General features: G+C 38.9%; 1 protein-coding gene across 1 annotated transcript in view; it reads right to left on the minus strand.

Annotated features, from left to right (window-relative positions):
* The window catches only part of C9 (complement C9), a 75,358-nt gene that overhangs the window by 22,875 nt on the left and 30,136 nt on the right, over positions 1 to 22,347 (minus strand). The window contains exons 2-8 of the mRNA XM_077117046.1: positions 22,222 to 22,327; positions 21,665 to 21,809; positions 21,259 to 21,406; positions 13,534 to 13,672; positions 7,714 to 8,031; positions 3,340 to 3,580; positions 98 to 223 (exon numbers count right to left, since the gene is read on the minus strand). Of these exons, the coding sequence (XP_076973161.1) occupies positions 98 to 223; positions 3,340 to 3,580; positions 7,714 to 8,031; positions 13,534 to 13,672; positions 21,259 to 21,406; positions 21,665 to 21,809; positions 22,222 to 22,327 (1,223 nt within the window). The remainder of the gene's footprint in view (positions 1 to 97; positions 224 to 3,339; positions 3,581 to 7,713; positions 8,032 to 13,533; positions 13,673 to 21,258; positions 21,407 to 21,664; positions 21,810 to 22,221; positions 22,328 to 22,347) is intronic.

The following is a 22,347-nucleotide window of genomic DNA, read 5'->3' on the forward strand; positions in this document are numbered from 1 at the left end:
GATTAAAAGAATGCTCTGAGATATGCATATATACATATTTTTCAAGCATGTTTGAATAAATATTTGAAAAAATGAAAAAAAATTGAGCCATACTTACCAACTTGACCACTACCCGTCCTTAAACAATTATCTGCATGAAAGTCTCCCTCGACTGTAATGCCAACTTGCAGAGATAAATTCAGACCAAACCCAAGGCATCTCTTTACATCTCTTAATTCAACATCTATTTAACAAATTTATTTGAAAGTATTAGTTAGTGTCTATCAACATCACATTCAAATAAATCCCAAGTTTGTTATTTTGTTAGAGATATACTTAGATTCCTACAGAGTGTTATTGAACTCAACTTTAAGATCATATCTATCCTTCCCTGTCCTTGGGTTAGAATTAAGTGACCTCCTTTTGACTTTGTTTGCATGTCAACTTAATGGCAAAGAATGTACTAAGTTTACCACTTGATTGAAAGGGCTAGAGGTCAGACTGCAGTACTTAAAGTAAAGTTCTTTACCATCTAATACTATACGGGGGGACAGGTATAATTGTCTAACATTTATTGAAATGTTTCTTATGTGCTCAGCACCATCCCATGCATTATGCATGCATTAATTTATTTAATCCTCACAGGAACCTTATGCGATAGGTTCTCTTAGCATCCTTTTATAGATGAGGATAAATTGTAAAGCAGTTAAGTAACTTGCTGATTCAGTAATTAGCAAGTTGAGCTTTGAACCAAGAACCATCTGACTTTTAAGCACTTCTCTATATTAACTTCATTTGGTCATGGGATGCATTAATATCCCCTGATCCTTTATGGAAGACTCAGTTCATCATTAAGATAGCTGATCTATGGTTTGGGCAAATGACTTACATACATAACAACTTGATTTTGGTTCTATAAATGCTATTTAGTAGATATCCATCTTGAAAGCTGACATACTTTGGTATGTGGGTGCTAATTAGGAAGAGAAATTTTAATATTTTCGCAAATTCTATCATGTGCTTTCTATTGCCCTGATTTAAAAGAGAGAGGAATTTCTTTATTCTGGGGATAAACAGTGAAGGCCTCAACGCACTGAGTTATTTATAATTTCAGATCACACACACACATGGTTGTCTGTCCCAGAAGCCAAAATGCTTTATGAAAAAGGAGAGGTTAAGTAAATCACAGGGTTCCACAGTGAAACTTAGAAGTAGAGATCTGGAGGTATTACATCAAAGCCACTCTTTGCCAGAGTCCTTTCTCTTCCCATTTTTCATGTTACTCATGATGCAATCCCTTCGTATTCCTCCTCTATATAATATCTTCATCAGTATAACTTAGCTGGTGGGGTCAGGGAGTGATCTCACTATGCTGTCATTAATGCCTTGTAAGGTGCTATGAGCCAAAACACTTCATATACTGTTTCCCCTAGCAAGATTTCTACCTGCTCAAGATGAGGCTTAGATATAAACAAAAAGTTGGCTCATCTGTGAAGAGTTTACTGACTGTGGGGAGAATGCCAGATTTTTAAAGTTATAGCCACATCCCATTCTTGACACAATCATAAACTATGCAGAAAAGAGGCATGGAAGTAGGTCTTGGCAAAATTTCTCTCCCTAAGAATTCTTGATATTTTCACAAGCAGTGGTGACAACCAAAGCAATAGGAAGAACCCTCAACTGGAGGGTTTTTCATATGAAACATAACCCTGCAAAACATAGGCTAAGCCTACTTAAACGTAGGCCTAAGAGTAAGCCCCAGAGAACCTCTTTTGTTGCTCAGATGTGGCCTCTCTCTCCAGTCAACATGACAAGCAAACTTATTGCCCTCCCCCTCTCTATGTGGGACATGACTCCCAGGGCAATGTGGGACAAAAATCCTAGAATGAGCTGGGACTCAGCATCAAGGGATTGAGAAAACCTTCTAGACCAAAAGGGAGAAGAGCAAAATAAGACAAAATGAAGTGTCAATGGCTGAGAGAGTCCAAACAGAATTGAGAGGTTATCCTGGAGATTATTCTTATGCATTATATAGATATCAGCTTTTTAGTTAAGGTGTAATGGAGAAGCTGGAGGGAACTGCCTGAAAATGTAGAGCTGTTTTCCAGTAGCCGTGTTTCTTGAAATGATTATATAACGATATAGCTTTTGCAGTGTGACTGTGTGATTGTGAAAACCTTGTGTCTGATGCTCCTTTTATCTATGGTTAGGACAGATGAGTAAAATATATGGATTAAAAATAAAGAAATAATAGGGGGAACAAATATTAAAATAAATTGAGTAGATTGAAATGCTAGTGATCAATAAAAGGGAGAGGTAAGGGGTACGGTATGTATGAATTTTTTTCTGTTTTCTTTTTATTTTTTTTCTGAATTGATGCAAATGTTCTCAGAAATGATCATGATGATGAACATACAACTATGTGATAATATTGTGAGTTATTGATTATATATCAAGAATGGAGTGGTAAGAATGTTTGTGTTTCTATGTTGTTATGTTGAATTAAAAAAATTTTCCTCCCTAAAAGACACACCCCCAAACTGTGGGGGAGTAGGAAGATATGGCACCTACTACTTAAAGACGAATGACAACTAGCCATAATTACTCACAAAGTAAATGATTAAAAATGATTAACATTATTACTTTGTATCCAATTTATTTTTAAGGGCTTTAGAGGCAGTCTTTAGACCAGGATGGTAATTATGCAGAACATAGTCCTCTCCTGTATCCATGGCAGGCATTGCTAATCAACCATGGCCCTCTCTCCCACGATTTCAAAGCTGGCCAGAAACCTACTCAACATGGAATCAGTTCAGCTGTCACCAGAATTGTCATATGAGGGAAAATTAATTTTCCACCTTTGTTTTAGGTTATTGATCTGATATGATGCTAACATTGTTTCCACCCTTCCCCCCCTCAAAACATAAATTAGAACAATATTTCCATTCCAATTTTGAAGAATGCTTTGGAAGACATATGAATTGTCACACATGTAATTGGACCAGTGTACTTACTAATAAAGAGATTATGTAAATTATGTCTCTTCCATTTTTTTAAATGTTGTTTCACTAAAAAAGAATTACAATGTAATAGATATTGTACTGCAATGTAATTTGAGGGTCATTTCTTAGTAATGCTGCCAAATGGTTTGCGACCAAGTCAGCTGGTTTCAAGAGGAAGTCAATTTGTTCTTTGAAAGGGCTGTAGGGAACCAAGAGCAGGAAAAAGAGTTCTTCTCTTCAGGGAGCAGGTTACAGAACTCTTTATTCTTAAGTGTTTTACCATTGGCAGGGGTTAGTGAAAGGAATAATGCTTGGTCAAGAGAGCATTTAGAAGGCAGAGCTCTATTTCTAGGCATACTTTTTTGATTCATGGAAGCTTTATCCAAAACATATATTATTTCGTAGAGTCCTCCTAGAGACCCAGAGCTACTGTAGTGGGTTCCATAGGTTTCCAAAAATGCAAAATATTCCCCCTTTTCATAGCTGGTTGGCAGAGCCTTTATGGCATCTATGAAAGTTGTTGTCAGCATGACATCACGATTTCTCATCACAAATCTTCCCAGTTGAACTAGTCCTTTCACATGCAGAAACATTTTTCCCTTTGATTTGGAGTGAGAAGAAGAAGAGAAATAAGACTTTGATCAGCATTATTTCAAGCAAAAAAAAAATCACAAAATTTAGAATTTCCACAGGTAATAACGTTTCCAGCTGTGACTGTGAGATGCCCCTTTAACTCACTGGATGGCTAAAATTAAAACACTGTGCAGTCAGTGCCAAGTGTTGATGAGGATATATAGCAAGTACAGCTTCCAGACATTGCTGGTGAGTACGTAAAACACAGCAAACACTTTGGGGAAAGGCCTGTTCATTTCTTCTAAAGGTAAACACACACCTACCCTCTGACCACCAATTCTACTTCTACATATTTACCTAAGGTCAATGAAAATACTGACCACAGAAAGACCTGCACAAGAGTTTCATAACAGCTTTCATCAGAATGGCTTAAAACTGGAAATGACTGAAATATTTATTAACAGATGAATCAAAAATCCAAACTGTGCTATGTTCACACAACACTGCAGATACATTAATGAATATCAAAAATATGCTGAGTGAAATATGATGGGTATAAAAGAGTATACATTGCATGATTTAATTTATACCAGTTTCTAGAATAGGCAAAACTAACCATGGTGAGATAAATCTGATCCATACCTGCCTCTCAGGAGGTGGAGGATTGACTGTAACGGGGCATGAGGGAATTTTGGGGGGTGTTGGAAATTTTCTATATCGTGTTTGAGGAGGTAGTTACACAGGTGAAATCAATCATCAATACTCATGAAACTGTATTAAAATCTTTGCATTTTACTGTACATAAATTATACCTCACTAAGTCAATTTTAAAAATGTTAACAATGGAAGGGAATACAGACATTATATATGAGGTTGGATCTTCTTATTTTGCAAATGAGAAAACTCCAATCCAATGACATCAAGCTATTTATCTGAAACCACAAAAGTAGTCTGTGGCAGTGTCAATACTAAAAATCTAGGTCTCAAGCCTCCCTGTTCCATTGTTCCTGCTCAGTCTTTAACTACAAAAACAGGGCAGACAAGATTTTAAGTTATGGATCTCAAGCCAAACTGAATAATTCCACAGATACATGCCCTGAGATGATGGCTTAAATTTTCAAGAGAAAATTGGGGCAGTGACAGAGCTCTGTATGATTCAATGACATAAACTATGCCAGACAAAAATGGACTACAATTGACTCCATGATTTTCAAGATGGATCTTTTAAGGTACTCCTGTTGTTGATGTGGTTATACAGTGCTGATTGTGTGGGAGTTTAAAACATTTTGTTTAATATTAAAGGTATATTGGAACATTACCCCAAGTTTTCTAACTATGTTTTAGAAGCACAAATGCTCACACTGCCTGCTTTACCTGGTGAGCGGACCTCTAACAAAAGACTTAGAAGAATTCTTCCCATATATGATAAGAATCATATGATTTCTCCATACGCCCACTCCCATAATAATTTTCATTGGCATCTCAAAGATGCATAAAGCATATTTGGATTCTTTTCAATTAATTGCTAAGATTAGGTGGTATATCTTGGAGTTTGGAGTCAGAGACACATGTGGTACTCTTTCGGGAAGATGTGTGATGTTCTTTGGCTCAATTTACTTCAAAGGTAGAACTTGGATCATTCCCATTAAACACACTGTTGTTTCATTTTAAAATTAAAATATAAAACAACATTCTTTTGACTTCATTTGCCCCACCAGCTATTACCCATTTCTTTGTCCCTTTTGGCTGTAAATTTTCTTGAAAGAGTTTTCTGTACTGGCTATTTCCAAGTACTCTCTTCCCATTTTCTCTTAAATCCATTCCGATCATGCTTCTGCTTCCACTAATGCAATATAACTGCTCTTGTCAAGGTTACCAATAACTTTATAACTCTAAAGGTAAAGATCATTGCTCTAGTTTGCTAGCTGCCCGAATGCAACACACTAGAGATGAATTGGCTTTTAATAAATGGGGTTTTTTTCATTAGTTCTTCAGAGGAAAGGCAGCTAACTTTCAACTGAGGTTTTTTCTTACGTGAGAAGGCACAGGGTGATCTCTGCTGGCCTTCTCTGCAGGCCTCTGGGTTCCAACAACTTTCCCCAGGGTGATTCCTTTCTGCATCTTCAAAGGCCTGGGCTGAGCTGTGAGTGCTGAGATGAGGTATGCTGAACTGCTTGGATGTAGTACATTGAGCTCTCTCATTTAAGCACCAGCCAATTAAATCAAACATCATTCATTACAACAGGCACACCTCTTAGCCGACTGCAGATGTAACAAGCAACAGATGAGGTTCACGTACCATTGGCTCATGTCCACAACAACAGAACTAGGTGCCTTCACCTGGCCAAGTTGATATCTGAATCTCACTACCATAATCATTTCTTAGTGCTCAAAAGAAAAATCATTTCTTTTGACATTAGCACATTTGACACAGTTCATCACATCCTCTGCTTGATGAAGTTTCTTCTCTTATCTTTTAAGGCAGTGTTTACCAAACTGTAAAATGCAAACAAATCACCTGGGGTATCTTGTTAAAATGCAACTCTGGTTCAGTAGGTCTGGAGTAGAGTCTGAGACTCTAGTTCAGGGAGCAGAGACAAGGAAATTGCTGCTCCACGGACTAGATATTGAGTGGCCAAGATCTAGGGCATCACATTAGCTGCTTCTTGGTTTCCTTTGTTAGTTCCTCCTCTTTTCCTAGACCGCTTCATGTCAAAGTTCCCCAAATTTAGTCTTTGATCTTCTTCTCTTCTCTATTTACATTAACACTGTTGGTGGTCTCGCCAGATCCCATGGTTTTAACTACCATCTCTACAGTGACAACTCTAAAATTTACAGCTCAAGTCCAGACCTCTTTCCCAAACTCCAGACTCATACATCACTTCCTTCTTGATGTTTCCAGTTGAATGTCTAACAGACATCACAAATATAGTAAAAACTTAACTCCAAATCTTTTTCTCCAAACCTGCTCTACCTGAAGGCTTTTCCACTTCAATTCACAGAAATTCCATCCTTCCAGTTGCTCAGACCAAAAATCTTGGAGTCATGCTTGCCTCTTACAATTGTCCCATCAGATCCACCATCATCTCCCACCTGGATTCCTGAAATAGCTTTGTATCAAGATGCATTGCTTCTGCTCTTAACACCCAAAATCCAGAGAGATCATTTAAAATTTGTAAGTTTATGTCACTCCTCTACTCAAAATTCTCCAATGACCTTCACTTATCACTTTCTAAATACTATAAAATCCTCTTTTGGGGTTGAATATTTATTGCCTTTGCTTCTCTCCTTCTGCTGAGTTTTAAGTTCTAGGAAGTCAGTTGGGTTCATAAGTGCATTCTATGCACCTAGGACAGTGTCAGACCACAAAATAATTCTTCAGTTCATTATTCCTTGAATGATTAAAAAGATTTGCCAATTGCACAGTTTGGATGGGTATGCAAGTGAATATAGAGACAATGTACAGACCCACGCAAAGCAATTATACAATTGGGTATAATGTAATTCCTAAAAGGGAATTACAGTTATTTCTTTTATGTAGGGAAAGGGTAAATAGGTGACATGGCATCAGAAAAGAAAGAACGCACATTTAACTAGCATAAGACTGATTATAAAAAGTATACTTCCAATTTATTCCAAAGGAGGTGAAGCAAAATTCTAAATCTGTCTTCAATGTTAAACACAAACATAATTTCAAAGTCTCAAATTTAAAGGTTTGGTTACAAAGTAAGCAGACTGATTTCATGACATCATTACTATAGAAACACACTTTGTAGTAAGTAAATAGTCAGCATTATAAGGCATTGCAATGACTTATGGTGGTTTAACACCTCCTCCCCCAACCCACGCAGTATTGTTTTTCATTGTAATTCTGATGATAGTATAAACTTGAATGGTCTGTTAGCACAATCACAATGAAAATGTATGCTTTGAATTTTTACCACAAAACATCTGATCCACTTACCAAACATTCCATCATACTTTTCTCTACTTAGCATTTTTCTATCCGGCAGTCTAATTACATATTTGAGCATTTTTTTTGAGTGTTATTCTCTCTTGCATGATCTCCATGTGCCCTAGACACTAAACTTCAAACAGAGGCTTCGGTTAGTTTGAAACACAACACATTATATTCTATAAATTAAGTGTTTGGTCTTACCTGTCGTGAAGAATTTGAAAATATTAGTTTGAAAGTTTCATTTTTGGAATATGAAAATCGAAAGCTACCCTCAATGTTTTCAAGACTTGGGAGTTCACTATTCCTTTGAGGTTCCTGCACTTCCGTAGGAGTGAATTTTAGACATGAGTGTTCACAATTCCTTTGAGGTTTATCTTTATGTGGTTTCTTCACTTCAGTAGGAGTGAATTTTAGAGTTAAACCGGCATTTAAATTGGTTAACGTCTCTTGGACGACAGTTCTGATGACTTGAAACTGTGTTTCATAATGTTCAGTTCTGAAATTTTTATCAGCTTTGACCTAAAAGGGAATAACAAAGTGCTGCTAAAAACAAAACACATGAAAAGGAAAGGAACAGAGGAAGAATTCAAGAGCGTGAAGGTCCCGGAGTCAGACTGATGGGATTAAATCCTGGTTCCCGCACTTATGGGTACTGTGCCTTGGGGATACTAGATGATAACCTCCCTGTGCCTGAGATTCCTGGCCTATTAAGTAGGGGTACTTGGCCCACCCAGCCTGAAGGTGGCTATAAGGATTCAATGGCATAGAACAGAGCATACTTTCCCAAAGTTAATTTCTCTATCAATAATTTAAAAAGCAAGTCACAGAAAAGATGCCTGGCATACTCCCATGCGCTTGAATAGCAGCTATAAAATAAAACCAGCACTGAAGGCTTTTGGGTCAAACACTGTTTTCATGATTTAACACACATTAATTCATTTAAATAAAAGAGCCAGGACTTGAGTCACGGGCTGTCTGGCTTCAGCTATTGTTCTCTTAACCTGTATCCTCTACTGCCTGTCATAAAAAGAAATGCCTGGATTTGCATAGGAAATTCCTATAAGAATAGTCAAGATGATGCTGAGAGTGTTTGTCCTTGAGAAAGGGAAGTGGGAAATGGAAATCTGGAGTGGTAGAGAAACTTACCTTTCCTTGCATAACCTTTTTGTGCTGTTTGAACTTATATATACATATATACATACATATGTATTTGGGTGCATGGTCCAGAAATTGGATCCAGGTCGCCTGCATGAAAGGCAAGCATTCTACCACTGAACCACCTGTGCACCCTTGAACTTATATTTTTTAACCACATGCATAAAAAAAAAAGACCCTAAACTAAACATCTAGTCAAAATTTAAACTTTCAATTCACATATTCTTTGCCAAGTTAGCTATTGCCAGGTAGCAATGGGAGGGTGGTCCATCTCAGTGTTTTGGATCCCTTTCCAGAGGTTCTCTGAAATAGAGATAGTCCTTGTGCAGGAAGAGGAGACCTGTCTCTTCTGAGAGTGGTAGGGATTGGCTTCTGTAGCCTGTATTGGGTGGCTGTTTTGCATGGGAAGCCTGAAGTTGCTGTCTAGTGGGAAGGACAAAAATGCATAAAATTATCTTTAAAACAAAGCATGTTGGGAATAAAGCCCAATGTAAAGGGAAAGAATAAACCTAACCATGCCACTTCCCTACTTAAAGCCTTTCAGGGTTTTCCTATTGATTCTAAGATTAACTCCAAAGTAGAGTTATCCTAAATTGCTGTCACTCCAGCCATCTCGGCACTGTTCTGATCTTCCACACCCAAGTTTTGTCCCATCACAAGGGCCCTTTTTACACATGCTCACACACTCACATATATTACACACACTTGCACACACACATCCATGCCCTTTGGCTGGTTCATTTCTAAACCCTAATATACACCTTGACTAAATTAACCCTTTTATAAGGAGGTCTTCCTTGTTACTATATACTACTAAATCCTTTTGCTGTATGATCTCATAGTTCCTCTTTAAAAACAAAACCAAACCAAAAGAGAAGCTTCTCTTTTATAATTCCTTATTTAATATACTTTCAGGTGATATGCTCCAAGAGGTCAGAGATCATATTTATCTTATCCATTTATCTTATTATGTCCTAAGCACTTTACTAAGTGCTGTTGCCTCAGCACTTAGTAAAGTGCTTAGGACATAATAGGTGCTCAATAAAACTTACTGAATTTGATACATCATCATTAATAAGGAGCAATAATAGCTAATATTTACCGAGCACTTAGTATGTGCCAGATGCTGTTACAAGTGTTTTATGCATAGTAGCACATTTAATCTCCTACCTGTGAGGTAAGTTCTATATTGTCCCCATTTTACAGATGAGGAAAGAGAGATTCAGAAATTTGTCCAAGGTCACGCAGCCAGGAAGTAGCCTAGCCAGTACAGGAACACAGGAAGTCTGACTCCAGAACAGTGTCTGGCACAAAGTAAACCCTTAATAGATGGGTTATACCAACATACAAAGTCAAAGGAGACCCCAAGGGATTAAAGGCCACCAAAAGATGTCTGAGGGCGGGGTGGGGGGGGTAGTATGTGTGTTCGTATGGGAGGAATCTACCAAAAGAGAAATTAATTTTGAAAGAAAAATAATGATTTGAATTTTGATCATTTTGAGTTTGAGGCTCTGAGAAATATCCAGCTGAAGTTATCTTTTGTGCCAGACACTGTTCTAAATACTTTGCATGTATTAACTCAATCTTTTGAACAACCTTCTGAAGTATGTATTGTCTTCATCCATTTTAGGGGAAAAATCTGAAGTTCAGGATAGATAAACAAGTTGCCTAAAGTACACAGGCAAACAGCATTAGTGGAAGAACATATTAGAATTCAAATCTAGGAAGTCTCAATTCAGCACTTGGACAATTGACCATATGCTACATTGTGTCCCATCTATTACTAAATTCTTAGTTCTTAAATATGTTGGATATCCTCTCTTCTTCTTTATTTCTACTATTACTAAGCTGTCTTTCACTGTATATTCTTCTTGAACCATAAAAAAGCCTCCTTCTGTTCTCATTACCTGTGATTCCTTGGATTCATCTCACCAAAACATAAAAAGAATCTAAACTGACTCCAACCATGTTGTTCTCCTCAGTGGCTCCCTTTTCACACTCAGGATTATGCCAAAGTTATGATTATATGATATATAAAGGACTTTCCATTTGAGCTCTACCTAGGACTCTAACCTTGAATCCATATGAGTTTATTTTAATCTTGGTCTCTTTCAAGAGAGAAGTTTCTATAAAGGACAGTCTATATATTGTCCTCTGGGGAAACATCACCATATGGCAAACAAACCAGAATGTATATAATACACTTTATCAGTACTCTGCCAGGTTTCCCAAATGGGCTAAGGTTGCCAGGAGAAAGACTAGTTAGAATGCTTATTAAGCCTCTGTTTGCAATTTTGCTGTCAACTTTAATGACAACTCCAATTATATGGTTACATGACTAAAGTTCTTTGCTTTCGTTAGAAAATCAGCTTTTATTTCAGAGTGTTGTTGTGGTAAAGTGCAATTATTAATTCATTCATAGCATTTATTTAACTATACAGTGCCAGTTTTTCAGGGTTGCAAAGTAAATAAAATGACTAGGAAGTTGACTAATAAGCATGATTATACGGCAAAATAAATGCTAAACAGAGAGGAAAGCAAAGGGTAATTATACTAATTTGCAAAAGGGGCACCTAAATAAGATGAAAGATTCAGAAGAGACAGCTGAGGGTGAAATGGCAAGCAAAGGTCAGATTAAGAATGACCTTGCTCTCCCTGCCAAGGAGAGTGGTTGTTGTCTAGCAGGCTACAGGGGGGATTCACCAAATTTAAACAGCAAAGTGATATGATCAGATTTATTATTTATTTTCACCCTGTAGTGTGGGGGTTGAATTGAAATTGGGCAAAACTTGAGGCTTCAAACTGGTAAGATATCTGCTGTAAGTAGCCCAGATAATAATGATAGGAGCCTAAAGCATCCTTTCAATGATGGGAATGAAGAATAGGGGACAGATTTAAGAAACATTCTTAATGACTATATGGCAATCATAGGCAATTGGTTACAAGGTGTCCAACTCAGGGACAGACATGGGAAGGGAACATAAGATTTTCAAGCCATCAGGACAAAAAGGAAAGCTGACATCAATGGAGGATTGAAATTTATAAGGTTATGCCTTATAAAGAAGTTAGAAAGGAATTTGAAATGGACTTTGGGGAAAGTAGTTTGGGTAACAAGACAACAGTGTGTCCAGGAAAGAATGGGAAGTGCAAAAGTTGAGGCAGTAAATATAGATGAGACATATACATAGTGATGGGGAGGTCTTTTTTCTTTTCCTTTTAAGATGAAAGCCCTGAAAATATTTACCTATTGAAGGCAGCATGGAAGGGAGAGAGGGAGAGAGTCAGTGAAGGCTTAGGAGAATGAATAGCAAAATACCTGGGGTATGGAGTGGAAAGAATCTTTCTGTTGAGACAGAGCAGAGGGATGTATGGATGGACTGAGTAGTAAATAAGTTTGTACTTAAGTGGAGGAAACAACTGGGGGAATTCTTGCCTGATGACCTTGGCATTGAGTTGGAGCTAATACCATCTACTGAGACCAAGGTCAGGATGGTGAGTTAAAATGCTCGAGGGGGGTCCTGAAAGTTTTAAGCTGATTCTGTGGAATTTGGGGAGGAGAGCAATCTAGGGAGATGTGAAATAACTGAGCATCATGTTGATGTTGGGGGTATAATGTCATCCTTTTTTGTATTAATGTGATTGTTTCTGTAGTGCTCAGGCACAAGAGAGGCTGGAAGAATAACAGGTGCCCAAAAAACTGAAACCCAACAACAGGATAGTGGGCATGAGTGAGAGAGAGACATGCGAGGTCGGATGGTTGTGGTGAAGCGAGAAAGTTAAATGATGGATTTTCAGATTTCAGCGGCATCACAGATCTGGTGAAGACATGGCTAGAGATGTGAGTGGCTGTAGTGGAATAGATACAGGAAATTACAGGGCAATAAGAAATCATTGACAGTCTGTTTGATAAATCACCAAGAATGTTCCCTGATATTTGTCTTAGAGGTAGAGGTATAAGAAATATGACAATGTGGCCACATGTGAAAAAATGCCTGCGAAATGGCACAAACATGAAAATCTTTAACACTCATGGGACAAAATGTTCTCTTTGGGTTGTGACAGGTAAGGACCGATTTGATATTGCTAGAAATAAAAGGAATATTAGCTTTGCATGTATATATATACACATATATAATTTCAAACTGATGGGAACTGGCAACAGTAATATAGACCTTTGTAATAACCAAATAAAGTAGACATGTGGCTGTTTTTCGTCAGTGGGACCACTTCAAGAAACAGATTATTATAGTTCCTAGTTCAGAATAATCTAAATAATATTTATTGTTGTCTTGCCTAGACCAAAGAAGTCATCATAAAGGTAATAAATATTAATCCTTCTTTATGGGAGCCAGTCTGTGGACGGTCAAGGGAACTTAGGTGACTTTAAGGAAGGTTGCAAGTTTGGATTGCAAAGTATTGAGTAAAAATCACTTTTTAGAAGTAGTTTCACAAGAGCTGGAAGTGAGTGAAAATTGCTCTTCATGGTAATAAAGGAGATTTAGGAAGGGAAATTTTGAAGGACAACTAATGCTTTCTTTGGTAGGCTGGTAAGAAATGAACTTAAATAGCATGGAAGCATTGTATACACTACTTAAATCAGCACTGATTTACTTTATAGCTATCTCAGAATTATAGGTAATTATTTTATGGAGTCTATGCATTTGCCAAAACTATATCACCAGGTGAATGTTACTAGGACTGTAAACTACTAGACATTTACTAAGAAGGTCCAAGCAGACTTCCTCTTCTCTAAGCGAACCTTATGTTTGACATTAAGATCTTATTCTACTGAGCTTTTCCCAGTATTTATCATTACGTTCCCTGAAGCAACCGTTCAGTAAAAGCAGAACATCCTGGGAGACTTACTTCATAAGACAAACTGGCCACGTTCCAGGGTCTGCGGTAATATGTCAAGGTGGTCCCGTCCCGAACTCGATCGCAGAGCCCGTTGTAGAACTCGTTATCGAAAGGGGTACTTAGAGTATCCATTCCTAAGATGTTAATCCTGAGAATGAACCAAGTAGCATCAGGTGTGGAAATGCCATGAGTTAATAGGTAGCCCTCTGGGGTTCGTTCACGTCACCGTCACCCAGTGTGTGTGAAGGATAATGAAGAACAGAAGCAAGAACACATTCACCTCGGCTCAGGGGCTCTGGCGGGAAAGCATGCTTTGGGAGCGGCTTACCAACTCTTCTAGGCAACTAGGGTACAGTTGAGAACACAATGAAACAAACACAGTAAGTAGGGCGCAGGGGACCATCTGGCTCCTAGAGTCTGAACCCCACTGTTGTAACGCTTACCTAACCTCCCTTAGTGAACCAAGAGCTGATACTGTAATACCAACTCTTTAAATTATTTGTAAACAGAGCATTTCAGAATGGAGGGTAGAGAGTGGAGCAGTGTAACGTATGCATGTAAGTTTTGATTTATGAGTCAATATTGGGGCTCCTTTCTCTCCGGCACTCTTTTTAAAATTAAGGCTATTCCACCAGCTTGTCAAGGAACTCGTTCTCCCCAGGCTCACATTATATATATTTTCCAAGAAGAACACAAAACTTTCAGCATGCTGGCAAAGTAGTCTAAAAAGTACTACTCCTTTCTCCCAACAAAATACTTTCATTTGGCAAGTTTATTTAGAAACAGGAACCTTGTTTAGCTTAAGTCTTTATTGCTTTTTTATATGTTATTTTTCACAAAAAAGAAAAAGAAATCGATTTTTGATGCTAAGTGCACAGCTATATGAAAAAAATTTTAAAATAAAGGAAAAAAATACTTTTATTTCTTAAGTTTTATTTCAGAAATAGGGACCCTGTTTAGCTTTTGTATACTTTTTTCATAAAAAAGTAAAAAGTTGGTAGTGATGATAAATTTAAAAAAAGAAAAAGAAAAACTGTAATGGTAAAAAAATATTAAGTGCTGATTTGTAGGCTTAAAAACAATGTACAAAGAAGAAACAATTAATTCTTTGTGACAGTCACCTTTGTTAATTGAAGAAATAGTGATTGCTGTGTTGGCTGTACCTGGAATGGATGATTCCAGACCAGCCAGGCCAGAACCAATATCGGAGTCTTATACCTTAACTTAGCTTGGCACAAAAGGCAAAAACTATCTGATTGTCCTAGACCACATCCTGAATTCCAGAGAGCTGGATTACAGATCCAGATGTTAGATGCACAGGCAGTATGTCACAGGGTGTGGATGGTTTACTGTAAATCCCTTGCCAATTCAAGAAAAATAATGGAAAGAATATCCTATTCCCAGTGGATTCGTTTACAAACAGCATCTTCTGCAGCGGGGACCCTGTGGCCGCCCTTCCTATCTCCAGCCGGACTCGCGGGGGCTCGGGCGCTCTGTGGGTGGGCGCAGGACACCACAGCTTCTTTGTGCTTTAAACAACTGCGGGCTTGCGAAGGGGCTTCCTCGCGGTACTGCGTTTTGGGAAACTGGGGAAGAGATCACCACTTCAGGTCGGCTTGCTCTGGGCCAGAAGCAGAGCTGGCTCAGCTCTGCCACCATGGGTTCACGTACCTGGCACCTGGCAGGCCAACTGGACGAACATCGCCTTCCTCCCGCCCCCAATCTAGTAACTGTGACTCTCCCTCACTACCCACAGGGGACCTTTTGACACGGCCAAGGTCGCTTCTCCTGCTCTGGGACCTGGTTCACTCACTCCCGCCTACAGCCTGCACTCCCCCGCCTGGCATAGTCTGTCATGCCCGGGTGCCATTTCCCATAGGTGCCTAGCAATATTTCCTGTTGACCATATAGTCTAATATTTCTTAATCTATATGTAAAAGATAGTTTTAAGTAACTTTTTGTAGTAAGATGCTAAACGGTGTAAATATATTCTAAATTTCCTCCTTGTGGATAGCCTAAGCCTACTTAAAATTAGGCCTAAGAGTCCACCCCAGAGAACTTCTTTGGTTGCTCAGATGTGGCCTCTCGGCCAAAACCACAAACAAATGCACTACCCTCCCCCTCTCTATGTGGGACATGACTCCCAGGGGTGCGGACCTTCCTGGCAACATGGGACAGAAATCCCAGAATGACCTGGGACTCAGCATCAAGGGATAGAGGAAACCTTCTAGACCAAAAGTGGGAAAAGAGAAATGAGACAAAATAAAGTGTCAGTGGCTGAGAGATGCCAAACAGAGTTGAGAGTTATCCTGGAGGTTATTCTTACTCGTTTATATAGATAGCCCTTTTTAGTGTAAGGTGTTATTAGAGAGGCTCCAGGGAAGTGCCTGAAACTGTAGAGCTGTGTTCCAATGGCCGTGTTTCTTGAAGATGATTGCATATGATATAGCTTTCACAATATGACTGTGTGATTGTGAAAACCATGTGTCTGATGCTCCTTTTATCTATGGTATGGACAGATGAGTAAAACATATGGATTAAAAATAAATAAATAATAGGGGAACAAATGTTAAAATAAATTGTAAGAGGGAAATAGTGGTCAATGAGAGGGACGGGTACGGGGTATGGTATGTATGAGTTTTTCCTTTTTTTGCTTATTTCTTTTACTGGAGTGATGCAAATGTTCTAAGAAATGATTATGGTGATGAATATACAACTATGTGATATTGTGAGCCACTGGTTGCACACCAAGTATGGAATGTTCATATGTTAAGAATGCTCGTGTTTGTATGTTGTTTGGTTTTATCAATAAAAATTTTAAAAAAAGAATCCTCCTTGGGTTTTACCTTGTATACTGTGCTTTTTATTTCATTTTTGGTTAAGTGACATTCTCGAGCAAGAAGTCGGTTTTCCAGAGAGCAGACAGAGGCTGGGCCAAGTGTGAGCCCTGGGGAGTTGGAGCACAGGGGCCCACGGCTGGCTCTAGAGGGACCAGCTCCGTCTTGGTTAGCAATTGCCCAGGCTCAGGGTTGGTGTTGGCCCACCAAGGGTCCCCACCCCAACCCCCACCTTCCTCTGCAATCCTTCAATTGCCTTATTCCATGCCTGACTCATCGTACGCCTAGAACACAAGCACACTTAGACTTTTTCAGGGCCTTTTTTATTTCCTTCAAATTGTGAACCAAAGTTTTGTTTTTGTTTCCTTGCCAGCCTCTAGTGCTGGAACCCCAGAAGCTGGGACTAGTGGCCCTTAATGTCTTAACTCTTTCTGGCCCTGACCCCTGCCTGGCGGCCATGACCGCCCACCTGGCCACTCACTGTCTGGACTTTAGGGGGCTCGTGGGGTTCCCGAGCTTGCATAGAATGACTGTGACGCGATGTGAATATTTACGACTTTTTGTCCCTGTTATAAAACGAGGGGAACGTAGAAGAAACAAAATGGTTTTTTTATGGGGACAGATAGATATTTCGATGCAAGCAGTTATAGGTTCAGTATTGCAGGCTTGGAGCTGAGCCCTGTCCACAGCTCACACCGTTCCTGACCCTGGTGGCTTATAATGGGGAAAGAACTGATTAAAACAATTTTATAGAAACAAACAAAAACCCAGCATCTTCCTATAAATGGCACATTTTTAGCAAACTTGGAATCTACAAAAATGATGTACCTTGTGGTTCAGCTTTAATGGAAGAAAGTTAAGGAATTGATAGATGCGTATCTTTCAAATCAGTTTAAATTAACCACCTTTCACTTCCTAGTCTCACAAAAAATACCTTCCAGGAAAATGGTATGGCCCAAAAGCTCTAATATGGGACCAAAACTTAGACCCACCAACTTGAATAAGAGAAAAAAACAGGATACGTTATCCATTTTATTCACTTTCTTAAACATCTGTTGTGGTAGATGAAAGTTTGGACCCAATTCTTCACCCCTCCCTTCATCTGTCCCCTTCCAAGGCTCCTGGGCAAAGTGCACTTCCCTTCTCCTTAGTTTTATGCTAGGCCATGTGACCTGCTTTAGTCAATGGCACACAATTGAGAGTGATTTCCGGCTTCTGGTGGCTGACAGTGACATCACCTCACTCTCTGCCTCCAAGGTCACCTTGTCTCCTCCTCTTCTATGTGTGTCTAATCTTCCTCTGCCTCTCTTCTATAAGACACTTATGATAGAATATAGGGCCCACTAGGTAATCCAGGACAACTTCATCTCAAGATCATTAATTTAATTATACCTGCAATGACCCTTCACCAAAAAAAGGTAATATCTACAGTGTCCTGGGTTGAGAATGTGGACATGCCTGGGAACCACCATTGGCCTACTATAGCACCTAGGTTACGAGTCATGAGAGTCCAATTGAGTACCAATATTTGGAATTGTTTCTAGGTTTTTCCATCTTCTAATAAAAGATGTGAGATGGGTGAAGGTGTGCTCATCTTTTGGAAAGTGGGAGGTAGGTGGTTGTAAAAGGTGAGGTAAGAAAAGAAAATGTGCTTGATAACTTATATGTAGCTGACTCATCACATCAGGCTTGTCAATTTCATGATTTAGAAACTACTCCCTTTGGAAACTATTTTGCTTCGGAAAGACCTTCTGTCCCCTAAGGTACACTTACCTGAGTTTGAGGGTTATGGTTTTACAGAATAACAAATTGACCAATTGGTTGGATCCATCTGAGAAGTTCCAGCAGAACTGCTCTACAGGCTAACACATAACCAAGGAAGAAATGTTTCAAAACTTTTGACTTTGTTCCACTATTACAGAGACAGCCAGTCTACTTTAAAATGAGCCAATTTTTTCTGCCAAGAAACATGAAAACTTCTCATGGATGGAATGTCATCGCCTGGGAAATAAAAAAATACGTGTTCTTTGGCAGCACTTAGAGACGCCTGTTTTCACACCTGCACCTAGAACCACAGGCAGTACCAATTTACCAGGCAAACTGAAGTGAAAGCTCCCTACACAGAAGTGATTTATGCTTAGATCACATACGAAAAAACAATGCCTTGCATAGTGTACATAATTTACATCTGGTCTGGATTTATGTTTTTTCAATAAAAGCAAGATGGGTTGGGGGATATTCCTAAACCCTCCTGGAAAATCTTAGATACCTGCAAGCCAACAGGTTAATATATTTGTCATGCAACTTAAAATGTCCTAGAATATGAATTTAAATGAGAGAGTTCTTCAAATGAAAAAAAGTATGAATGAGTTCTTATGGCTTTCATATGTAAAACAATCTGACTGTATGTGAATGCTGATAAGACTTATTAAGGTTTTCCAGATGGAATTATGTAAAAGCTTATAATCATGTTGCTGTGATTATGATGTTTACTCCTATTGCCTCTATTTCACGTATAGTCCCATAGGCCCATATAAGAATAAAGGGGTTTATAGCAAATAAGTATATAATAATAACAGTATTGAAGAATATCATACGTATAATAAAACATGTTGTTTTGAATCTATTCTTAAATATTAGTTAATGATTTCTATTTAACTTTTCTCTACTTTTAATTTAAATATCTAGCTAATAAACAGCAACTCACAGAGTTTCATTTTTTTAAGATTAGTTTGCTTTGGAGTTCAGGTGTTAACTTTTGGGGTTTGTGTAATACTGGGGAAGTGATGTGAGTGTTGATGAGGTGAGGGCAGGAGGAGAAGGTAGGGTAGCATGGTGAAAAAGTACAATTTTATGTAAGGTATAGAAAATTGGGTTTTAATTCTGCTGGAAACTAAATAGCTAGTGGCCTTATTTATTTCACTTCATTCTTATCTGTAAAATTAATATATCTCTCCTTACAATCTCACAGGTTCATATGGAATTCTATGGAGATGAAATATTTAGAGAGATTATGAAAAGTGCAAAGAATTGTGTAAATGAAAGTTATCATGGAACAATAGGTTATATGAAGACTAAATTTGTTATAGGTCATTGCCATGGTGAGGGGGAATTTAATTAAAAATGTTGACAGACTGATCCTCTCAGGTCCTGTCTCATTTTCCACCTGGGCAGCTTTGACCTTTTTGCACAGCAGGGGCCTAAGTCTCGCACTAACACTTGGAAACCCAGCCCTGTGATGTTCCCCATTCCCAACCCTGAGAGTGATAAAGCAGGAGGAAATCAAAGAGTCCCAGCCAGCTCTCAGGATGCCTCATTGTGAAGCTCCCCAACAAATGTTTAACTAATTTTTTCCCTGAAAATAGGAAAATAATAGATTGTGAATGATTTTTTTCTGTGAAATGGGCCAAGATTTCCGTATTCTTTTCATATAAGACAAGCAGCAAATTTGCCTTGCATGAGAATACAAAGCATATGTGATTCTCTGCTTCAAGCTTTTTTTTAATTTAGATTAGACAGGAAACAATTTCTTGGATCGCAAATAAAATAAATACGTTAGTAATGGGCTTTCACCAAGGACCCACGTTCTTTCCCTGAGGAAAGCACCAAAAAAAGTCAGAATTCCTTTTAGCATGCATAGACCTGGTTATAAATTTTGGACAATTCCCTTACCAGGTAGGGCTTATTGCTGAGAGGGCCTGCCTACATTTGGGGCCTAAGATATCCAGTCGATGCAAGATTCCTACCTTTAGGCTAAGGGCCAAAAAAGGTGCTGTGGGTAATATTTGAATACTGTTTGCACAAGGTTTTTAAAAGTGAAAAAAAAAAAGGGCAAATGAGATGCTTTAAATGGGGCTTAACTTGTGATATCCTGGAATTTTTTTTTTTTTCTTACCGAGGTTGAAGAAGTAGAAGTTTCATCCAGCCTAGAGAGAAGAGACATCTCTATTTTGGGCCAAACCTGATACAGAGGAACCGTACTTTGGGGACTGCCTAGTATCTTAGCCTAGGTTTTCTCATTGTCAGCACTACTGACATTTTGGGTCAGGCTGTCCTATACATTCTAGGATGCTAAGCCGCACCCCTGGCCTCTACCCATTAGCTACCAGTAGCATGTCCCTCCCCCAGCTGTGATAACCCAAACTGTCTCCAGATATTGCCAAATGTCCTCTGTGGGACAAAATCACCCCCAGTTGAGAACCACTGCCTGAGTTCCTCTATCAGCCTTGCTCTTACCGTCACCTCCATTTTCTTTCCTCTCACTGTTCCTAATTGTAGGACTGGAATGCAGTCCCTGAATTTCTTCCCAGAGGTCTATGTACAGCCTTACCTGACGGGAGTTATCAGTATTTTAGAAAACATTTATTCATAGATTGTCATTACTTACTTTATTCATTGATGTATCCAAACACCAAATATTTATTGAGTACCTACTATATGCCAAGCATGGGGATCATAAAGTTGAAGGGACACATTATATTAAAACTGATGAAATAAAGCCCTGTACCATCTCTACCAAAACACTCTGGATGTAGGAATAGCTGTGTCTCTGTGAAGACAATTAGCCAAAAAATCCATTATGGGCAATTCAATTCCAAGTGTTAACATGTAATTTCAATGTTGCTAAGGTCCGTCAAAGGTTCGCAAATGGGGGATTTCATCTCCTATTGGGCTCAGAAGTAATCACCTAACATCCTAATTGTATAGTCTACTCTATTCAGGCAGTCTGTCCAAATGGTCCCAAAATACTTACTTAGCATTTACTCTCTTTCAAATGCAAAAGTAATTCAAGCAGAATACATTTCCCTAGCCTACTCTCTGTAATTCCCTCAGAGCAGCAGAGATGGGAGTCCTTTTAACTCAGCTTCATTAGGAAAAATTCAAGTGTAATACAGACCCATAGCCTGCTGTTCGGGCCAGCTCTGACTCTTCTACCACCTTGTCACGGCAGGGCAGTCGGGGATCATTTTCACAATTCTCTTCATCTGATAAGTCTCTGCAGTCATCGTCACCATTGCATAGAAGTTGCCTCTTTATGCATCTGCCTGTAATCAAAATCAGGAAAGTTGCTGTATGCCTAATGCCACATTTCCTCTTTCTTCTTTCTGAAATCATCAGATATACTTTAATATTGAAGATGAGGGACCAGACAGAAATATTTGAATTCTTTGGATGGACTGTATAGATGACACGTTTGGGGTACCCTTTCACACTTGGAAATATGAAGATTTATGAGCATGATTAAAGAGTATACAAGCTTGCACCCACAAACGCACAATGAGCAGCGAGGGCACCAAGAGTACCTGAATCGCATTGAAAGTTATTGCCACAGTCTTCCTCAGCCTCTTCACAAGGCTTGGTGGGTTCACACTGTCTTCTATCTCCAATAGAGTCAATGCACTTTCTCCCATTAAACTGGCCAAAGGCCTCAATTCTCCTTGAGCGAAACTGTACAAAACCAGCTGCAAAGATTAGTTTCTAATGCCAAAAAGAAGGATTATGAACTAAAACTGCATCCGTTATCACCACAACACGGCAGCCCTTAAAATCCAAATGTTTCAATGTTTTAAGGTGTAAGAAGTAAAAGGAATCACCATCATAGCTTAAAGTATCACTCACATGCCATGATTTGTAGTTATTTTATACAGAAAATGATTTCTTCTGTCACTCATTTAGTATACCGTGCAACATTCAGATTATCCTACAAAATCAGCCACATGCTTTGGGACGTCGATCTCTCTTTCTGGGCTGGGAGCACTGCCTTTGGGAGGACTCACTGCTTCACTGTGATCTCCCTGGAGCTGCCAATGCTCCAGCTTCCTTTTGGGAAGGGCAGAGAGGAATGGAAATGAAAGCTTACCATTTCCTTGAGGCAAGGGTCACATTCCGACCATTCACTCCAGGAGCTCATTCTGCAGTTTATGGGCACTGGAGCGCCATCCTCTTGTGCTGGCTCTTGGGGGTAACTAACATAACAAAATGTGTC

This window comes from Tamandua tetradactyla, chromosome 9, assembly GCF_023851605.1.
Source record: "Tamandua tetradactyla isolate mTamTet1 chromosome 9, mTamTet1.pri, whole genome shotgun sequence".
Lineage (NCBI taxonomy): Eukaryota > Metazoa > Chordata > Mammalia > Pilosa > Myrmecophagidae > Tamandua > Tamandua tetradactyla.